We start from the raw sequence: 18,770 nt of genomic DNA, 5'->3' as shown, positions 1-18,770 counted from the left end.
TACCGGTATATATGTGCTGTAATTTGGTACCTTTGATAATAAGGAACTTATACAGTACTGTGACAATTACATCACAAAAAGTGGAAGCCGTGTGTCCTCATGAATGTGTTACGGCGATAAAAGAGTTTTACCAACGCGACATGGCAATACAGTTTACATTTGATTTTCTATATGATGCTTTCCTTGTCATTTTCAAGTTTTAGTTACTTTGCAACACTACCTTAGTCCGATAGTGGATTGCATATCACGGAGTGATGTCAAGGTGTTCGATGAAGGATGCGACGTGGCTGCGATGGCCGAGTGGTTAAGGCGTTGGACTCGAAATCCAGTGGGATATTCCCGCGCAGGTTCGAACCCTGCTCGCAGCGGATGGCACTTTCCTTCACCAATATGCTTTTGATTTTGATATCACTAAATGTCATCACGGTACTATTGATGGATAGTTCGTTAATCTTTTAAAGATTTATTCCATATGATATCATATTATATAAAACACTGTAGCTGCAGATAATACACCTACAAACTATATCCTAGCGATCGCGATTCGCAATTGTATCACGCATATTCTTAGCGCGCTACTGATCGAATATTAGCATTCCGATACACCGCACCGCTTCGACTTGCACGCTCAAAAGGTGACAGTCAGAGAGCATGTTCACATTTATTGTTGTTGTGATTTAAGATTGAGAGTCGCTGTACTTGTCTGGCGTTCTCAGTATTGAAATGAGAGTTACGTAATTAGTCAACTACTCAGTGGTATACGAGTTCCTACGACACCTTGTTCACTTCAATTCAATAATGCTCTCAGGAACCAGGACACGAGCATTCGGAGCCGCGCAATGTATCCTGGTAACAAATGCAAATATTTTGGGACTTATGAGCATAGTCGACAGATTATGGTAGCAATTTTCGGTAAAGGATTTTCCATATAAAAGGGGTGAAATCTCATCAAACACTACTTTCTATCACAAAAACCCAAAAATTTGAAGGATAAACTCATAGCGGAAAGTATGCGTATTTTCGTGCGTGTACCACCCCTGATATACGGGTGTGAATATATACTCCCGTGGAACACGAAACCAGAACTGACCTCATACTTATACCACGGTAAAAATCGAGTACAACATTTGAATCCAAATTATGCATGTAAATAGGAACGTAGGAAGGCATGCACATGGGCACGTATGATTTGTGACCGCGATATAATTCAGAATTAGATTCTGTTATTGTGTTCCACATTTTTCAGCCATTTGAGTATAGGTTTGTATGGAAATAGATATGGCTCCTTGGTAAAAGTATACTTTATATAGGTCTACTATAAATGTTTCAGTATGGATGATATGACAATACTAGGGTAAGTAATACAAATGCGCAGAACCACATGATTAAACTCTAAAAAATGGTTTGTTACTGGCCAGCTTCAAATTCTTTACACGAACGTGTGTGAACACTGAACAGTGAACACGTAAATCTGTCACGTCGATAGTAAAGTTCGGCATTACCGTAATCGCCATTAAATTGCCTAATATCAAAGTTGGAAGTACATACAGTTTACAATTTTTGGAAGTACAACAGTTTTTCAATTTTGCAAAACCTTAGTTGCTTTGCTATAAGTAAAGTGGCATAGTGTGCTATATGGTGTGGCCACGAGCAAATCTCACGGCTCAATGAAATTCGTATAGCATACGTCACACTTTCAATTTGGCTAAAGGCAATTTGACGGTAATTTTTGACCGGCTTGCTGAGCGGTAATTTGATAAAACGGGTATCAGTCAAAACCTAGAAATATTGTCTTGCTTGCTGCCTCCGAGCGGCGTGCAGACCGTGCAGCTTGGTAAAAATGCCTTGTCGTTTAGCGAAGGAGCAGTTCATCCAAAATTCGCCCACTCTTCCCCATTCGTCTGTCTTTATGTTTTTGTCATAACACAGACTTAAATTATACTCCTTAAACACGGTGACCTGATCCGTACAAACTACTAAAAAGACAGATTTACCTCTGACCCCAGTAACATATCAGTTAGTGCTCCAAATTTGATTGGAATTTCGGCCTTCAGTGCTAAGATTTCTTTTTGTGACTTATCCGTCCATCATTTATGGCATGGGTCATGATACATGATGACTCAATCACAAGCACTGGTTGACTTGTTACACGAATTACGGATTTGGAAACGTATCACATAACAATTTGAAGCAAAGACAGTGTATGCCTATAATGCGTAATGTGACAATGGCCACAAAAAAGGTTTGAAGTATAAACTATGTGAAAACAGTGACTTCTTGTGATTTCAATTGGTACGGTATACTTTGCTACATTGACTTTATTTTGAATTTGGATCACGCGTACGACGCAAGTAGGCTACGTAATCGCGGCACATAAACGCTGGCTTCAAAGTAAACGAATTTTCGGTTCTGTTTATACAGCCTATGGTTTTAGTACAAGTAACTTTTCGCGGGCGCTGAGTTAGCTTATGTTGTATTATGAACTCTCAGCGACACATTAAAAGTGACAATATTACATATCTGCAGTCGTACCAATAGATATGGCTGTAATCCAATACCAAACAAGAGAAAACAATCATTTCCGGCAATGATCAGAATATCAGCTCGTCAGTCAATCATAATATTTTAATTACAGTCTTCAACCAATTAGCATGCGGGGTCGTGATTGCCAGACAGGTTCTGCGATTCTCCGCCCACTCTCCGACGGCTACATTCAAATGCTTCGCTCGAAATGTTATCGACTTTGATGTGAGCTTCTTGTAGGTCCATTGATGATTTGGTATCATGAATCTACAGATTGAGCCTTTACTACAAGTCGTTATTGAACTTTACCTAATTTTGGACAGCACTGATCAATATTCACGTAAATTATTTGAATAAAGTTCAAATTTATTCGGCAACGTTTCATAATTTTTATTTTATCTTGAGGGATGATTTTCTTACGTTTATAGCCCTGCAGTAAACTTAGGTATATTATGCAGACTACAACGATCGGTGGAAATCGAGTATTTTGACAATATCATAACTCAGCCTTAAATTGAAATGCAACATAGGCCTTGTCGAATAAGTCTGGCATTTGCTGTGTTCACTCCGCGGGTCAATCGCGATTCGAGGTTAAATTTGATTAAAGTTGCAGAGCTTGTCATAACAGAAAACAGGTCGCTGGCGTCAGCGATAACTCCCATTCTGGAGATGAGTGTCACACTATAATCTTAAGTTACCCTCTCAGCGTATGACTAATCGAAATCCATTGGAAAAGTGTAGACGCAAATGTAATGAAATGCGGTCATCAAATAACGTCTGTCCTCAAGAGTAAACTTTAAATTATTAATGTAAGCACAACTCCGCGGAGAAATCAACATAGTCAGCCAACGGTATAAACAGAGGGACATTTAAGTTACCCTGATAAAGTAGCAAACCGTAGTCTTGGTTGGTTCTTTACAATTAACGTGAGACCGTATAGATATTGAATGTAGTCGTGACAAGTCAGAAATTATTGAAAAGTTTGTTCCAACATTCTTTAGTTTCACTTTAGCTTTAAGAAGTTTGTAAACGACGCATGTTTAACTAACATCCATGTGCGTGTTTATCATCTCGATCGTTTACGGTATTTATTCACTATAAATACGGGACGATTATAGATCGCCGGTCGCTCGGTCACTGCCTGAATCGGTGTGCATGATATTTCTATATGTTGATATTGAATAACGCCCATCAGATGTAGTGCAGATTTATGCATATACAAATTATGCCCGACTACATATCACATAAATGTTACAGGTCAATCTGATAAAACTGACTTAGTGCGCTGATTATGGAGGGCTGGACATGGACAAAAAACGGTCTGCTGGTTGCGTTGATGTTTCTCGGGGCAATATGCGAGGAAACTGTAGCCACAAAATATGGTAAATATGAACGCGATTTTATTAGGTGAATCGCAATGCCTTAAAGACGCTGCATTTGTGATCGATCTTGTAAACTGAACTTTTAATCAAATTGGACTGGCATTCATATTATTACCGATATTTTTCAGATTCGCCTGGTTCGATTATCAACCCGGCTCAGAGCTGTAAAGGATTGAAGAAACACAATCCTTCACTTAAAAATGGACTTTATTATATCAGAGACAAGGAGGCAAGTATCAGCATCAATTTCGTAACAGTACAATGATACGACTTGATATCATTTACGGCCCATGATCATATACTTATTGATGTTTTTTGTGTCCGATAATATCACCACATTTCGTTAGATACGAGTCGCGGATGTTAAACCTTTTGTACATAGTCAATTAGTCATTTTCATAGATGGCCACAACTGATATTGACGTCTCTCAAGAAGGAATTTGTTGAGGATATGATTACGAGATTGGGCGATAATGATGTGGGATCGAATAAAGACTGCCCAGCATTCGTAAAACCGTTTCAAAAACGCAATTTCGCTGTTCAATGATAGACAGAGCCCGAGGAATTATAATCTGACATCAATCCAAGTTACGGTGCTACCTTAACTGCAGTAGCAATACTCACTATACAATGACCACCACTGTATGCACAATTTTGTACATCATATTGGGTCGTGTCGCTAATGTAATAATCATTACACATTGACGTATTTTCTACCAGGGAAACGTCTTCCAGACATATTGCGATATGGCCGTGAGTGGTGGAGGATGGACTCTGGTCGCTTCGATCCACGAAAATAACATGAAAGGAAGATGTACAGCAGGTGATCGTTGGTCTAGCGAGCAAGGCGTCACTGGTACGCATCCACACGGCGACGGATTTTGGGAAAACCGTGCAACGTATGGGATACCATCGTCAGTCACCAGCGACGACTACAAAACCCCGGCCTATTACAACATGTACGCCAGTGATATCATGATATGGCATGTTCCGAATGATACTCCGCTGCATGACATTGAAAATCGGTAAGTATAGCCGACACTCTGAGACAATTCATCGGCGTATGAGCAAGAGCGTGGCTCTCCTGGGATTTTAAGATTTAAGCAGCAAGTGAGGTATAATATTCAAATTAATATAAAAATAACTGCGAGAGTAGGAAAGTGATCTCTGGGCTGCCTTAGCTGATTCAACAGGCATCATTCGAATGCATCAGCTTTGCTTATTAGTAAAGTACGAATTTTATTTTGCTCATGGCGCCGGAGCACCGCAAAATCAGCATCGAATTTTATGGCATATCGTGAAGAAACAATGCTCAATGAACTACTTTCTCTTGCTGGTCTGCGGCAATACGCTTGCTACTTGAGCAATGGCAATGAGTTCTGCCCGAAGCGCAATCGCATTGTGAAGAAATATTTTGCCATGTGTTTCCCAGCGACGCGATTCAAAGTTATTTATTACAAGATCGTATAACTGCTATCAGAACGAGACCAGTATACTGATATTAAAACCGTTTTCTGTTTCTGTTTTTTCGGCGACTGGAATTTCCCGTTAATATTTCGACCGTCAGTTTTTCTAGAAATTAATTACGAGTAATATCATTCAGGCAACGACAGTTCCCATCTTCGCTTGTTGAACGACTGCATATAATCCTCGATTTGAAACAGATCCGAAACCAAGAGGATTAGCAAAACTAAAATGCGCCTTCCATCTATATTTAGAGCACTATTCAAATACTTCACCAACAACGGATTCCTACCGACATTCGGAGGCAATCTTGCAAATTTGTACTCACATCATTACAAAATAAGAAATGGGATATACAAAGTCAACGTTGATAACGGTCTAGCAATGCCAGTGGTGTGGGCGAAGGGGAACACACAATTATATCTGGATTTACTGGAACCGAACGTATACGAGCTGAAGTCGATGGCGGATATGTACAGGTGCAGTTATTACTTCAGCGTTTAGCACAAGGTTCATTCAATACCGTTCTTCTGATTTCGAAATTGAGACGAAAGCGTCAATAAAGTTCTCTTTCATTCTTATAGAGGTAACGATGAGAGAGGCGTCACACTTGGCAATTTCGCTACATAACTTGCAGAGAAAAATCAAAATTTTGATAATTTTTGACCTTGAAAAACTTGATGTTTACAAAATTTTGTCCTCATGTATGTAAATTAGGTGTTTTCGCACATAATGTTAGCATTGTACTAATCTTTATTTCTGGTTGGAACTGTCTGTCTTTACGAAGTATTGGCCTGAAACTTCATTTTGATGAAATATGGACCTATGAAGAATTCCAGCAGGAACATCACGCATTAGGGTAGAAATAATTAAAATTTGTAGTAGAACAACGAAAGACACTTTCCTATATTCTCGGGTTGAAAGTATCCGTCCGTAGGTTGCCAAGAATGGAGAAAGAACGTTCAACAGCAGCAGTTGTTGGCTGGCAACACTGAAGTAGTGCGTATAGACTGCTGGTTACACACCGTGTTGCTTCATTCTGACAATGTTGTCTACATCAGTGGTTCTCAACCTTTTTCACCTATCGGACCGGTAAAATTTCCAAAAATGTCAGGCGGACCGGTGAACTTTCAAAATTGAAATAAAGCCAAAATGTAAAGTATGTAAGGGTTTTTTGCAATTATATGGTGCTAGAGTGTGACATTTAGAGGGTTTTTATCGTAATTAATTATCTTCATGATGGCATCCATGTGATTTTATGGTAGTGAGTCAGCCGAGTCGAGATATAATTGCCTTGTCCAGATAAACGTGCTACCGCCGAGAGTCGTTTCCAGTCTTTCGCGCCGAAGGCCTAGGGTTTAACCGACCACGCCAACACAAATAATATTCTTCTCTTTGACAATATCGAGAGAATAAGCGTTTCGGAGTAGAACCAAGCACCTTGTCGTGCTACCTTGCTCATTGCACACTGCCACCAGACGCAGGCTACTCTGGCAACTACGAATACAATGCGTGCCGCAAGACAACACCCTACAGCAGCTGTGCCGGCCATGCGCAAACCCGGGCCGAAAAATTACTTCGTCAGCTCACCCCAAAAACGCTGGTCTTGGGCCCACACAGGGCGATAAGCCAAACTTCCGGGTTCTTCGCCCCCAGACCCTACAGTTGGGTGGATGTTTTCACCTGTACTTCTGAGCACATTCATGCTACTCAGTGTAAGCAGAAAGTCTATGCAGCTTAATCGCGCCAATAGCGAAAATTTCCGATCATTCATGACTGAATCGGTATTCTCGCAGCCGAATTTTTGGCACAACCTTCGTAGTCCCATGTTAGCCTGAACTTGTATTGGTACTTCGCGGCGTGGTAATGGCTGACGACGAAATGCCTATTTATATAAATCAGCGGTTCTTAACCTTGTCTCCAGCGCCCCCCCCCCCCCCCCCCAAGGGGCGATTTGGATTTTAAAGGGGACGGAAATGCCAAGGGAGCGAAGTGAGGGGCGCTGGGATCATGAGGCGGTATGGGGCTATGGGGCTGAAGAAAAGTGGCGTCGCAGTAGATGATATAGTAGAGGCATATGAATATATGGTAGAAAAATAGTTGTATATATCCCTGAGTTATAATTCCAAATTAACTTTCGACAAAATATGTGAAATCCCGCAATTTTTCGTCACGAAACTTATACATTCGCTGTTCTCATGAATGCAGTGGTTTATTTTAATTCGTGTAAAAAGAATTGCGCGTTCTTTTGAATCGCCAATTCCCCGTTAAAACACTCCCGTCACACTAGCTCGGGTTATTTTCCACAAAATGTTTCCAGCTAGGTATTTGTATCTTGCCGCGCATATGTGTTGAAATCGAAGAGGTAGCCTACTTGCGAGAGTGATGCCCTTTGTACATTAAAGATGCTTTGAAGCTTTGCGGCCTAAATGATTACCGAAATATAATTGTAGCCTATTTGAGAGCTACAAAATCAATTCGTCAGAATATTTCTTCATCGTATCATAAAAGATGATACTGATTAGTTTTGTGATCCACAACGCACATAAACGTTATATAATATGGTTTACTTTGTTTGGAAGAATACATTCATCTTAAAGTTAAGAGCTGGGTGCAGTGCTAAATTCAATGTGAGCAAATATCTCTGCCACATTCTCAGTTGATTTACTATTGTAACACAAAACAATAAAACAAATACCAATACAATTAACTTTCCCGTATTGCCAAACGCAGAGGTGAATTCGGGATGTGTACATCGCGCTCAAACCATGAGGCGGTAGGCCTACCCGATAGTTGTTATATAAATAACGACCTTGATTTGATCCCGAATATAGCACATATACAAGTATTATATCGTTAATTACTCGAGTGATCCTCGGGCGCGATTCAAGCGCGAAATATTTCCAATAGTACAGTTCCAACCAGAAAAGACCCACCGGACTTCGACCACTTAGCAATTGTTTTTACTAGAGTAGGCTACTTAAAATAGGGGGGCGCCAGACCCAGGCAATTTTTGAAAAGGGGCGCTGGAGGAAAAAAGGTTAAGAACCACTGATATAAATCATGCGCGTTTTTCGGGAGAGGGCACCTATAAGCATGGCATTTAGTGACACTAAATCGCGCAAAGCAGTTGAAAAAAGTTTCAAAAAATCACACTATGATTTATTTTGATTTGCAAAATAATTTTGGGCCCTTTTCAAGCTCGGCATCTCTTCAATTTGGCGGTTTGGGAGCCCCAGTTACGGTCCTGCCCGAAATGAATGAATCGAAAACGAATGATCGCACAAACTGCGCTGTTTAGCGATGTGTCAGCTTGTATATGTTCTGTACTTGTCGCCTTCAACATTGCATCTTGAAATTAAGGTAAAAATTGTAATATACCTCGCGGACCGGCAGGAATGTCGTCGCGGACCGGCACCGGTCCGCGGACCGGCGGTTGAGAACCACTGGTCTACATCACAAATTTTCATCAAGGGATTCTTGATATAAGAACCAATTCCCACGCAGTATTGGTTCAGTTGGGATATTGCGGTACGTTGAGCATAACACCATTTCAAACCATGTGTTTAATTTGACCGTTTATGATTCACAATGAGCAGGCAATGGGCCGTCTACAACGGTGCACCTATAAAGTAGACTGCAGACTGTAAAATGTCAAATGATAAGTTCACCGACAGTATAAACATCTACGATTCAAACGAATGCAAGTTGCAGAAAAAAATATTGACTTTATAAACAATTTTGACAATTTTTTAACCAACTCTGCAATTTTGACCAAATTGTGACTTCTTTTGACATGTCAAAAAAATCGCCGTAATTATAAGCAAAGTTGACAACCATACGGGATTGATAGAGGATACGTATCCTTGTATCTGTTTCGAATGGGGTCCCTGATGACGAAAAAGTGAGAAAACACTGCAGAGTGAGAGTAACAAAATTGCGTGTTTTGAGTGGATAGTAGCCTATAGTGGTTCTCAAACTGGGGGCGCCTCTCTTGGGGGCGTGAAAGCATCCGAACGGGAACACGAAGCTGGGGTAAACTGAAGAAAATTTTCGCGTTCGGCGCGATTTACCACCAATTTATGGTTTTGCTCTGTGTGTAGTCCGAATTTCATATTGGAAAATCCTCTCATCAACAGTCATAACCTTCCATGCCATCAAACTATCCGTTGGGATTGCTAACATTCTGGTTGCATTTTGTGATAGAACGATAAGGGGGGGCGAAAATTTTCACTATCATACAGGGGGTGTCTGAAAAAGTTTGAGAACCACTGATCTAGTCAGCCCTGCACTAGTATGCCACTGATCTTTCAAATGAGGTTTGATCGACATGTAATATATCGCAGCACAGGCTGAGTGGCAAGTACACTCGAGTTTGATGCCTTCTGCTTGATGATATCAAGCACAGATGCCTCCAATGTGATTGAACTTAGGCATGAGGATATGTCATATTTTTAAGTTGCGTCTAAGCGTTACTTTTGAGGTTTGCCTTCATTCAATGGACTCGACTTGCTGCACGCTATATTAAGGGTATACAATGAATTAATGTATATAATCATAAAACTAATTATTTTCCAGTTTCGGGCAATAAATCACGAGGGAAACGCTTTCGCTCTTTGTTCCGGTGTTAAGATAAAACTCGGTAAAGGACATATCGAGCACGAGTGCATTGGAAGCACGAGTAGCGGACACGTCACTTACTTCGGAGATTTTTCAGCTATGGATTGGGAAAAGAATCCCGGATGGGCAGCGTCGACAAAGTTGCTGGAGTCATCTGTTCTGATATTTTATCGATAAATATTCCCGTGCCTGTCGATACTTAATTTCAGACAAAGTGCTGCGTATAATTCGTTTCTACGGTTAGAGAATCGATGGTATTTGAATAAAGCGCAGCGTACCAATTGACTGCTGTCGCCTGTTATTAAGGAAGGACGCTAATGAACAATTAATATAACTGAGAATAGGCTGTGGTCAGTAACCCAAGTGTGTAATTGTTGCACTGCTCAAAAGGTTTTGATTGTATGAACCATTTCTACCTGAAAGCAGTTTAAGTAAACTGGATTTTGGGGAAGGTGTTTAGTAAAATGAAGTTTGAGATAAGTTTGCATCACTGTTATCAATGAACTTGTCATTAAAACATCGTGAAATAGACGTGCATAACTGTAACGTAGTGCTTCTGAGATAAACAACAAACAATTCCGGCAAAAGTGTAGCTGTAGACAATTTAAAAAAATATATGTTTAATTTTTCGAATATCATTGCACACATTCAATGCGATGGAAGAACTTGATACTTCTCTCCGCGACTAAACCTATTCTTAGAATTTGGAAAGACGCACGCATAATCACGTTCAATGTACTGCCACAGAATTCGTACGTGCTCGAAAAAACTTGTACACAGTTGTAAGTGGTCTGGAAGAGCAAAAGACTCTGCACACGTTTCTGACACTGCTGGGTACGAATTTACCATAGGCCTACTTGACCAAGTCTATTGCCGGGAAATGGATTCTTGTCTAGTGTAATGCAAAATAAGTTCACCAGCAGTCCAACAAACTATAGCCTGCTTATCATTACACACAAGAAAACACTGAAGAATAAAATATTGCTAATCTATTTGCTATCATAATAAGCAAGTGACACTGGTTCAGGCTACGAGATCTCATTAGGCTATATGTAAAAATACTCTTATCACCGCGGCAGTACAGGCACATATGTACACTTCAGTTAATGTTAGGGTTACGGTATTTTGGAATCGGGAAATGAGGACACTTTTATCAAATCATAAAAGTTAGTTTACTGAAATAGAAAACAGCTGATATTGACATATTTACTGGAAATCTTGTTGTGTTGACTAAAATAACGTCTTCAGTTTGACTCGAAATTACTTTTTACGATACTTCTGTGGTGTTGACTAAAATAATAAAAAAGGTGTTTTTTTTTCATATTTGACTCCCGCGTAACCTGTCATATATCTTTTAGGTCGAAATTTAACGTCTTTCGTGGTCTTTTGGGGCATTTTAGGCCAAAAAGTAGGACATTTGGACGAAGGAAGGACATTTCTTCAAAAATGAGGACAAATCCTCCTGAAGGACGTACGGTAACCCAAGTTAACGTAGTCGAGGAGAGCAACATTACACAGCGATGTAAAAGCATGGTGGTATAAGCCTTTAGCTGCGTCTAGTAAGCTTGCGTACCACCGGCGAATACACGTAGCCTAGTTCGAGAACCCCCGCTAAGGCCGCTATATACCATTGCCTTCGGCCGTTTTAAAATCACTTCGGTAATTGAATATATTTGCAAAGACTGCACCTATATTTGTAGTGTCATTGGTCATTTTCCTTAGTCGCGAAGATGCATCTTGCCATTTGAAAAGTAACCGCCTCCGATTCACTTGCACTTACAATTGAGTGAAAATTTACTGTGTTTTTTCAACTTCTAATGGAGTAGCAACTCTGACTACTTTGACCATCTCTGGATTTGGGCATCATATGCTATAAAATATAAATATATATATACAATCGGGCTCCTTTAAATAGATATGATTAAACAATTACTTGCATTGCATGCACGAAATGTTATAGTCAGTCTCTGCAAATACAAGTGATGGATATATCTATTATCGTAATATTTATTTCATACTGAATACAAATTGCACTTTACTTATAACCGAAGTCGCCAATTTGACAGCATCCGCCTGGAGTCATTTCCGTTAGCAAATTTTCATATCAAGTAGGATTAGATATGTGTTATTTGCGTATCAGCCTAATGTACACAAATTTGTATTATTCCTGGCATTGTTTTGTAGCCTACATATTGAAACTATCGGCATGAAGGGCTATATAAGGCACTGAATCTCGTATGAGCTTATCGCTCATCAATCCTATACAAACTGGATTCATCGAACAGGTTAGTACGAGACTATATAATATTTAAAGTTATCCAACTCTTAGTTCATCTCAAGCGTTGTAGTAACTACAAACTTTCAATCTTCTTTTCGTAGAAGATGCAGTTGAAAACGGCACTGATTCTACTGGTGGTTGTTGCACTTGTTCTGGAAACGGAGGGGTGGTGGAGTACGCTAAGAAGACGCTGACGACGATTATATTACAAGAGACGACGATACTACTACAGAAGAGGTACGATGCTGAAACAGAGGAAGATGAAGATATCAATGCGAAGGATGCAGTGTGTATATTCCAGCAACATTTCTTCTAGATCAGAAGTAGGCAACCTATGGCAGTAGAAGGGTATTTGTGCGGCCGCCGACACGTAATTCAATTAGTATGTGTTGGCGGCCGTCGACATGCAAATTGAAAATACGAGTTCACTCCCGAATGTTTGAGAGATTATAATTAATCTTGCAATTTTCTTCGCGCTCCGCGCGATTTCATGCCACCTCATTTTTCGATTTTAATATAGTATAGCGGCCTTTGTAATCTGAGCCGGAATCGGAATCGTGTGCTCCTCACGACAGAAATTTTTTCCGGTACATATGGGCGATTCCTATGTATTAATACTATACCAACAATCCTGATGGGGGGTCAAGAAATAACAGCATCAACAAAGTGACTAATAACATTTGACCCACCGCAGATGAATTATAATTTATAACTTGCCCTAATTTTTCGAAAGCACTCCCTCTATCAACCCTACTGGTGAATCTGATCACATGGGCTGAGAAAGGATAAATATTTGATAGTAATGTGTGATACTGATACTATTAGGGTTGCATTTAAAACAAAAATAATTTAAAACAAACATATTTAAAACAAGGCCCTTATTTAAAACATGTTTTGTATTGTTTTTTTTTTGTTTTTTTTTTAAGCCATGACGTCACAATATCTAATTGTGACGTCATAGTCGATTGACATTGACAATTGAAAATATAGGGTAAATATGGCACCTTTGACGAGACATCTGTACTATTAATGTTGAATCGACCATTTTGCGGGCTCCAACCATCCTATATCGATATACGTCGGCTATATCGGGTGGCTCATACAACATGTTTTTTGGAAAGTATTTACACAATTATAGCATAATTTTACAACTTAAAAAAAATATATTTTTTTTAAAAGACCTTTATTTGAAACACTATTTAAAACATGTTTTAAACAAAGTATTTAAACACCGTTTGTTTTAAATGCAACCCTAGCTACTATTAATGACGGAATCCATTCGCGATTCGGCAACGTCCGCGTTTACAGTTATTATTAATATTAGTATTATTATTGATTGGCATTTTTTACAGTGGTATTTCTCGCCTTTTTCTGGCTATGTGCACCACGACACGAACTGTCATTGGTTCGAATCCCGGTTAGGATCAACTTCCATGTGTCAGAGGTTTATCTGGGTTCCTCATCTCTAACTTCGCTGCGATTGCAGTGTATGAAAAGCCCAGAATTAATGTGAGCCGAGCCAAAAAGTCTGCAGCTATGACTCAAGTTACGGACGCACGAAAAACTAGACAGAGACTGATGTTGGAAGAGCGCGTGAATGGAAGTCGCCCGTAATACGATTGAAAAAACCTCACAAAGAATTTATGTTACTGAACTTAATCTACGGGCCGCAAATGACCTCAGAGTTTAAAAGCGCTAATGTCGTGAATAAAACAAGCAAGAAAACTATAGCTACACAGCTTTTTTCAATTTACACTCGAATTAGAACGAGTGAATTCGCAAAAACTAGGAAAATGAATTCAATTCCAAATTTGACAGAAATACAAAAAAAATCAAGTTCAATTTACATCGAATCACAGGTAATACTCACAAGCACCAGAACGGCAACTGTCTGTACACAGAGCTTGGCTCGGCTGCAGCAGTTTCAGGAAGAACAGAAAGTAGATTTAGTATTATAACGAGAGCTTAATGAACGTATTTCACATATTAGAATTAGATTTTAATATTAGATTACCGGAATTTCGATCAAGTTAAACGACTAGAATTGGTTGCACAAATCTGTGTCCGGCTGATTCACAAAATAATACATGTTAGCGCTAGATCACGCGATAACTACCGCTACTGTCAGCAAGTTCTACCTGGAGTAGCCACGGCGCGGTGATTCGCAATGGTAAATCTATTGAAGTTCTGTACCTCCAAGAAGCTCTTCAAATATTAGTAGATCAATAAAAGGTGACATTGACACTTAAATGCAATCGATAAAAATGGATTCAGATCATTGGCGAGGTATCGTCGACATCACGAGAAGCTGAGCATGAGCATATGTTGAGGTGAATGTAAACGCGAACGGATTTCGCGCCTTTAATGACAGCTCCTCTCGTGAACTTATCTGACCACCCGCTCATAATTTCTATGAGTCGAAAAGGCGAAGCCCTTCTCATGTCACCAAGTCCAAGCTATTCTGGCCATAACGAGCGGAATGCTGCTAAATGGCGGTAATATAGCTGTAATCTAATTGTGAAATGCTTCTATTATGTTGTCATTTTAGTAATCTAGTTTCTGGTTTTTCCTGAAAATGCAACAGGAGAACTGTATCGTGCGAGCTACCCAGGCTTGACGTACAGATATCCGCCATTCTCGTGCTTAGGAGAATGACCTCTGATTTGATGTGAACTGATGAACTTGATTTTTGTTGTCTTTCTTCCCCGAACTCAGTAATTGTAACTCTAATCTAATTTGGAAAAAAATTGTGCCGCTATCATTCTAATTCTGATCTAATTCCGAAAAGCTAGTTGTCCTACTTTACTGCTATCATAGGATTGGTAGCCGAATCGGAAGTCCGCATTCTTGAAAAAAAAAAAAACGAAATCCTTGTACGTCTTGGATCAGGGCGATGTTCCAACGAACCCGAAGCAATCCGACGACCGAATCGCTTTCACAGCCCTTCCCTGTGTTTCAAATTCCCATCCTCTGTTCAAATTTGTCAAATTTCAGTTCAGTTCAGCTCACTTTATTTGGAATTTCATCAGATCAAAACATCACAGTATTGCAGCAAAATGCAATGGTAGGAACGACTTGGAGTAGTCTTTCAATCAAACACCACAACATGCAAATAAGAAGCATGCACTGTACAAGTGTACATAGAATCAGAAGAAGCATAAGATGATATAATAAACAAGCGACTAAAATGAAGAGACAAGTCGGTGTAGGTGAAATCGGTATGTCTGTCCGGTAATCTCGAACGCTGCCTAGTATTGATGTATTCCTTGATCTATCTACATTAAAAGTATAATGTCATATGCATGAGTAAATGAGTTATACTACATTATGCCCCGTGTATCGCATTGTGGGTCCTGAACGGATGAATATAATAATATCACTCATTATATCGCATTGTTCTAGGTATGAGGCAATAACAGAGTAAATGAATACGATGATCAAGTTTCACGCAATAATAAATGAAACCATATTTCTTTTAATCAAAAAAATCATGTCACTATTCGAGTAAGTAGTCTATCCATTCAAGTCTATTCTTTGAGACAAAATCGCCCATAGTGTTGAATTACTTTTGTAAGCTGAAGGATACCAGGAATTATACTTTGTATTACGGTTAACAATTGAACATTCAACCAGTATGTAACCTGGCGAAGCAGCTCATGCAATCTGGTCCACCCGAACGTTGGTAGTCCGCGTTTCATTACTTGTACTTGCTGTCATTGGAGTGCGCGACTTGACGCACAGTTTCTTCGCAGTTTCCCGGATTTCACCGGAACCGAAGTAGTAGAGGAACGGGTTGAGACATTCCGTCACTCGGAGCACTCCGTGAGCAACCATCGCCATTGTCAGAGCGAAATAATCCGTCATTTCCTTCCCTTTGAACATGATGCAGAGCTTGGTTGCATAATCCACAGTGTAACCGATGAGGAAGCTGATAACAATAACTGTCAGTAGTCTCAAAGCTTGTTTTTGGGCAGTTTGCGCGCCAGAGCCTGAAGATCTCACGCTTGATTTCCGGCAGACTAAGAAGACCATCATGACGACACAGAGCGTAATAATCGCGAGTACCGGTAGGAAAATTCCGACGGTCATCGTGAAAAAGATCAAGTAATGAATGTTAGTTGCGTTTGAGTTTGTGGTGCACATGAAACCTGTGTTAGTCTCAACGGTACGAAAACCGAATGGATAGGGTATGACCACCAGCATGCAGGTCAGCCATGATGCGACCACGAACGCTGCGCATTTTCGAGGCGTCATTTCGCCTCTGGACGCCATTGCGTAGACTACGCTCCTGAATCTGATGACAGTGAGCAGAAGGACCTGAAACACTGTAACTATGGACGTGGCAATGTCCAAAGTTGTCGCCGAATAGCAGAAAAATGCCGGGAACTTGATATCCTGGAAAGAAAGATTCACCTCCACGTACAGCGGACTGTTGCAGGACGACATGATGTCTGACAAACACAGCCCGATGATTATAACGTGGAAAGCAGTTCTTTTCATCTTCAGCACTGTGGCGATCATCAGAGAGTTGGTTGCTAAACCGACTGCCGCTAGAACTGCAAATATCGTTCTTACGACTGACAGCTCAAAGTGGTTGTAAATGTCTGCAGGATAAAGCATTACATCTTCCATCCCTGACATTTCGCCGTTGTGGGTGCGATCTATATAGCGATGACCTGCGATCGTGCGTCCGAATCGCGGTAGCCTACAGAGTTAATGAATGCGATCGCTCTGATTATGTGGATGGTTTGTGCAATTAAGGCCTTTTTTGCTCATTATCCCTAATTGAGGGACACTCTGATTCAAGTAGGCCTTGCTACTGATCACGGGCCCAATTCATGCAGAAACCGCCAAATTGATCAACTTTTTCTAAAAACTAAACTACTACAACTAAAAAATAGTCGTCTTTCTGGGTAAACTCTCGAAAGACTCTCCTGACCGTTACTGGAATGCTGATTTCCTGTATCTCAGTCCAATTTTCAAAAACATTTTACCAATTTTTTCAAAAAAGAGGTCATTTGGGCGTCGTTCGATGGCACTTTTAAAAAGAGGACAAATCCTCTTAAAAGAGGACTATGGTAACCCAAACTTACCTCGCATGCGTAATCCCGATTCAAAATATGGTAAATATGGCAAAGAATGAGTAGCAATTCAAGTCAAAAGAAATCCCTCTTTCCATATAGTTTAGTTCAAACCTTTTTTGTTGCTATTGTCACATTTCGCATTATACAGTATGTGTTTCAAATTGGTACGTGATACGTATCCAAATCCCTAATTCGTGAAACAATAAGTCAATCAGTGCTCTCGATTACTATATGACTCATCATATCTATCACCCATATAGGATTAACAGGCATGCCAAAAATGAAAGCCGTAAACTGAAATTCATCGAATGTTTAGAGCAGTGGTTCCCAACCTTTTTCGATGGCAGGGCCAAATTTGGAATTTCAGAGTACGGTCGGGGCCGCACGAATACCAGGGCAATGAAAGGAACCCAAGATAGTCACCAAAATATGAAAATTGTCATTGTGTCGATCATTCGCTTGACGCCATTGGCCATTGTGTTGCCGCGCTGCCGTTGTTCAGAACAATCAACCTTTGTTGGCTATTTCGGAGTAGTTTTAATTAAGGCTGGGCAAAATCGAGTACCTGAGTGATTCGATTCTGAATCACGTAAAATGCTTCGAGTCGAGTCGAGTAATCGAGTATCACTCATTATGACGTCATAGCAGAATATTATTTGTCAAAGTTCAAATATGTACCTTTTAACCGACCACAAAGAATATAATGTTATCCATCATATTAAGGATACTTTGTTATTTTTTTCGACCATACCGATTTCATTGCACTTGGTGACAATATTGTGGGATGATCATGACTTCGGAAATGTGCTATTTCCAGTAACGTTCGTAGCTTTGTACTACATGTTTCGTATGCTACGATACGGCCAATCATGGTTTCAAGGCTTCAATAGTGAAATTAGCATAAATTCGTTGATCGTTGATAAACTCCTCGTTGATAAATCAACTTTCAGTGGTGAGGAGCGTATCATTTCAGTACTCGAAAAAATCGTCTTTTACTACTCGACTCGAATCATTAAAATTAATACTCGATTCAGATTCGAGTACTCGAATCATTGTGCCCAGCCCTAGTTTTAATGCCCTGGCGAGATTTCAATTCGTATTTTTGCAATCAGTGCGACACTTGCTTTCGATAAACACCGACATATCAATAAATTATTCGGACGCTTGGGTCGCGAGCTATAGGACTACCAATTATGCTTCTATTTGCCGGCTAATCAGTACGTATCTAGGCGTATTCAATCGTAAGTCACTTGTTGAACATCTATCCGTAAATTAGTTATCAATACCCAGAGCCGTAACAGCATTTCGTCAGCCCCCCCCCAAACGTTGCTCTTGGGCCCCCCATAGGGTGATAAACCGAACTTCGAAGCCCCCCAGCCCCCCTCAGGCTAGATGGCTGTTTACCGCTATTTATCATCT

The 18,770-nt window shown here is 40.1% G+C and overlaps 1 protein-coding gene, 1 non-coding gene and 1 pseudogene across 3 annotated transcripts; 2 read left to right on the top strand and 1 right to left on the bottom strand.

Annotated features, from left to right (window-relative positions):
* Positions 1-286: 286 nt before the first annotated feature.
* Trnas-cga (transfer RNA serine (anticodon CGA)) lies at positions 287-368 on the top strand. The gene has a single exon. It is a non-coding gene; the product is annotated as a tRNA-Ser (tRNA).
* Positions 369-3,754: 3,386 nt separating this feature from the next.
* LOC145436988 (intelectin-1-like) lies at positions 3,755-10,274 on the top strand (annotated as a pseudogene). Its single transcript, XR_013914522.1, has 5 exons — positions 3,755-3,905; positions 4,034-4,134; positions 4,626-4,930; positions 5,624-5,848; positions 9,948-10,274. The product of XR_013914522.1 is annotated as an intelectin-1-like (transcript).
* A 5,647-nt stretch (positions 10,275-15,921) lies between these two features.
* On the bottom strand, positions 15,922-16,908 carry LOC145437986 (galanin receptor type 2-like). The gene has a single exon (XM_080315353.1). It carries the CDS (start codon positions 16,906-16,908, stop codon positions 15,922-15,924), a length of 987 nt encoding a protein of 328 aa, XP_080171479.1.
* Positions 16,909-18,770: the final 1,862 nt, after the last annotated feature.

Source organism: Botryllus schlosseri, chromosome 4 (genome assembly GCF_051294905.1).
Source record: "Botryllus schlosseri isolate E-star chromosome 4, Bs_hap1, whole genome shotgun sequence".
NCBI classification, from domain to species: Eukaryota; Metazoa; Chordata; class Ascidiacea; order Stolidobranchia; family Styelidae; genus Botryllus; species Botryllus schlosseri.
This window is presented reverse-complemented; position numbering and strand designations above follow the sequence as displayed.

Excerpts from the sequence above, each read along its gene's own strand:
- LOC145437986 (XM_080315353.1), bottom strand. The coding sequence starts at position 16,908 with ATGTCAGGGATGGAAGATGTAATGCTTTATCCTGCAGACATTTACAAC.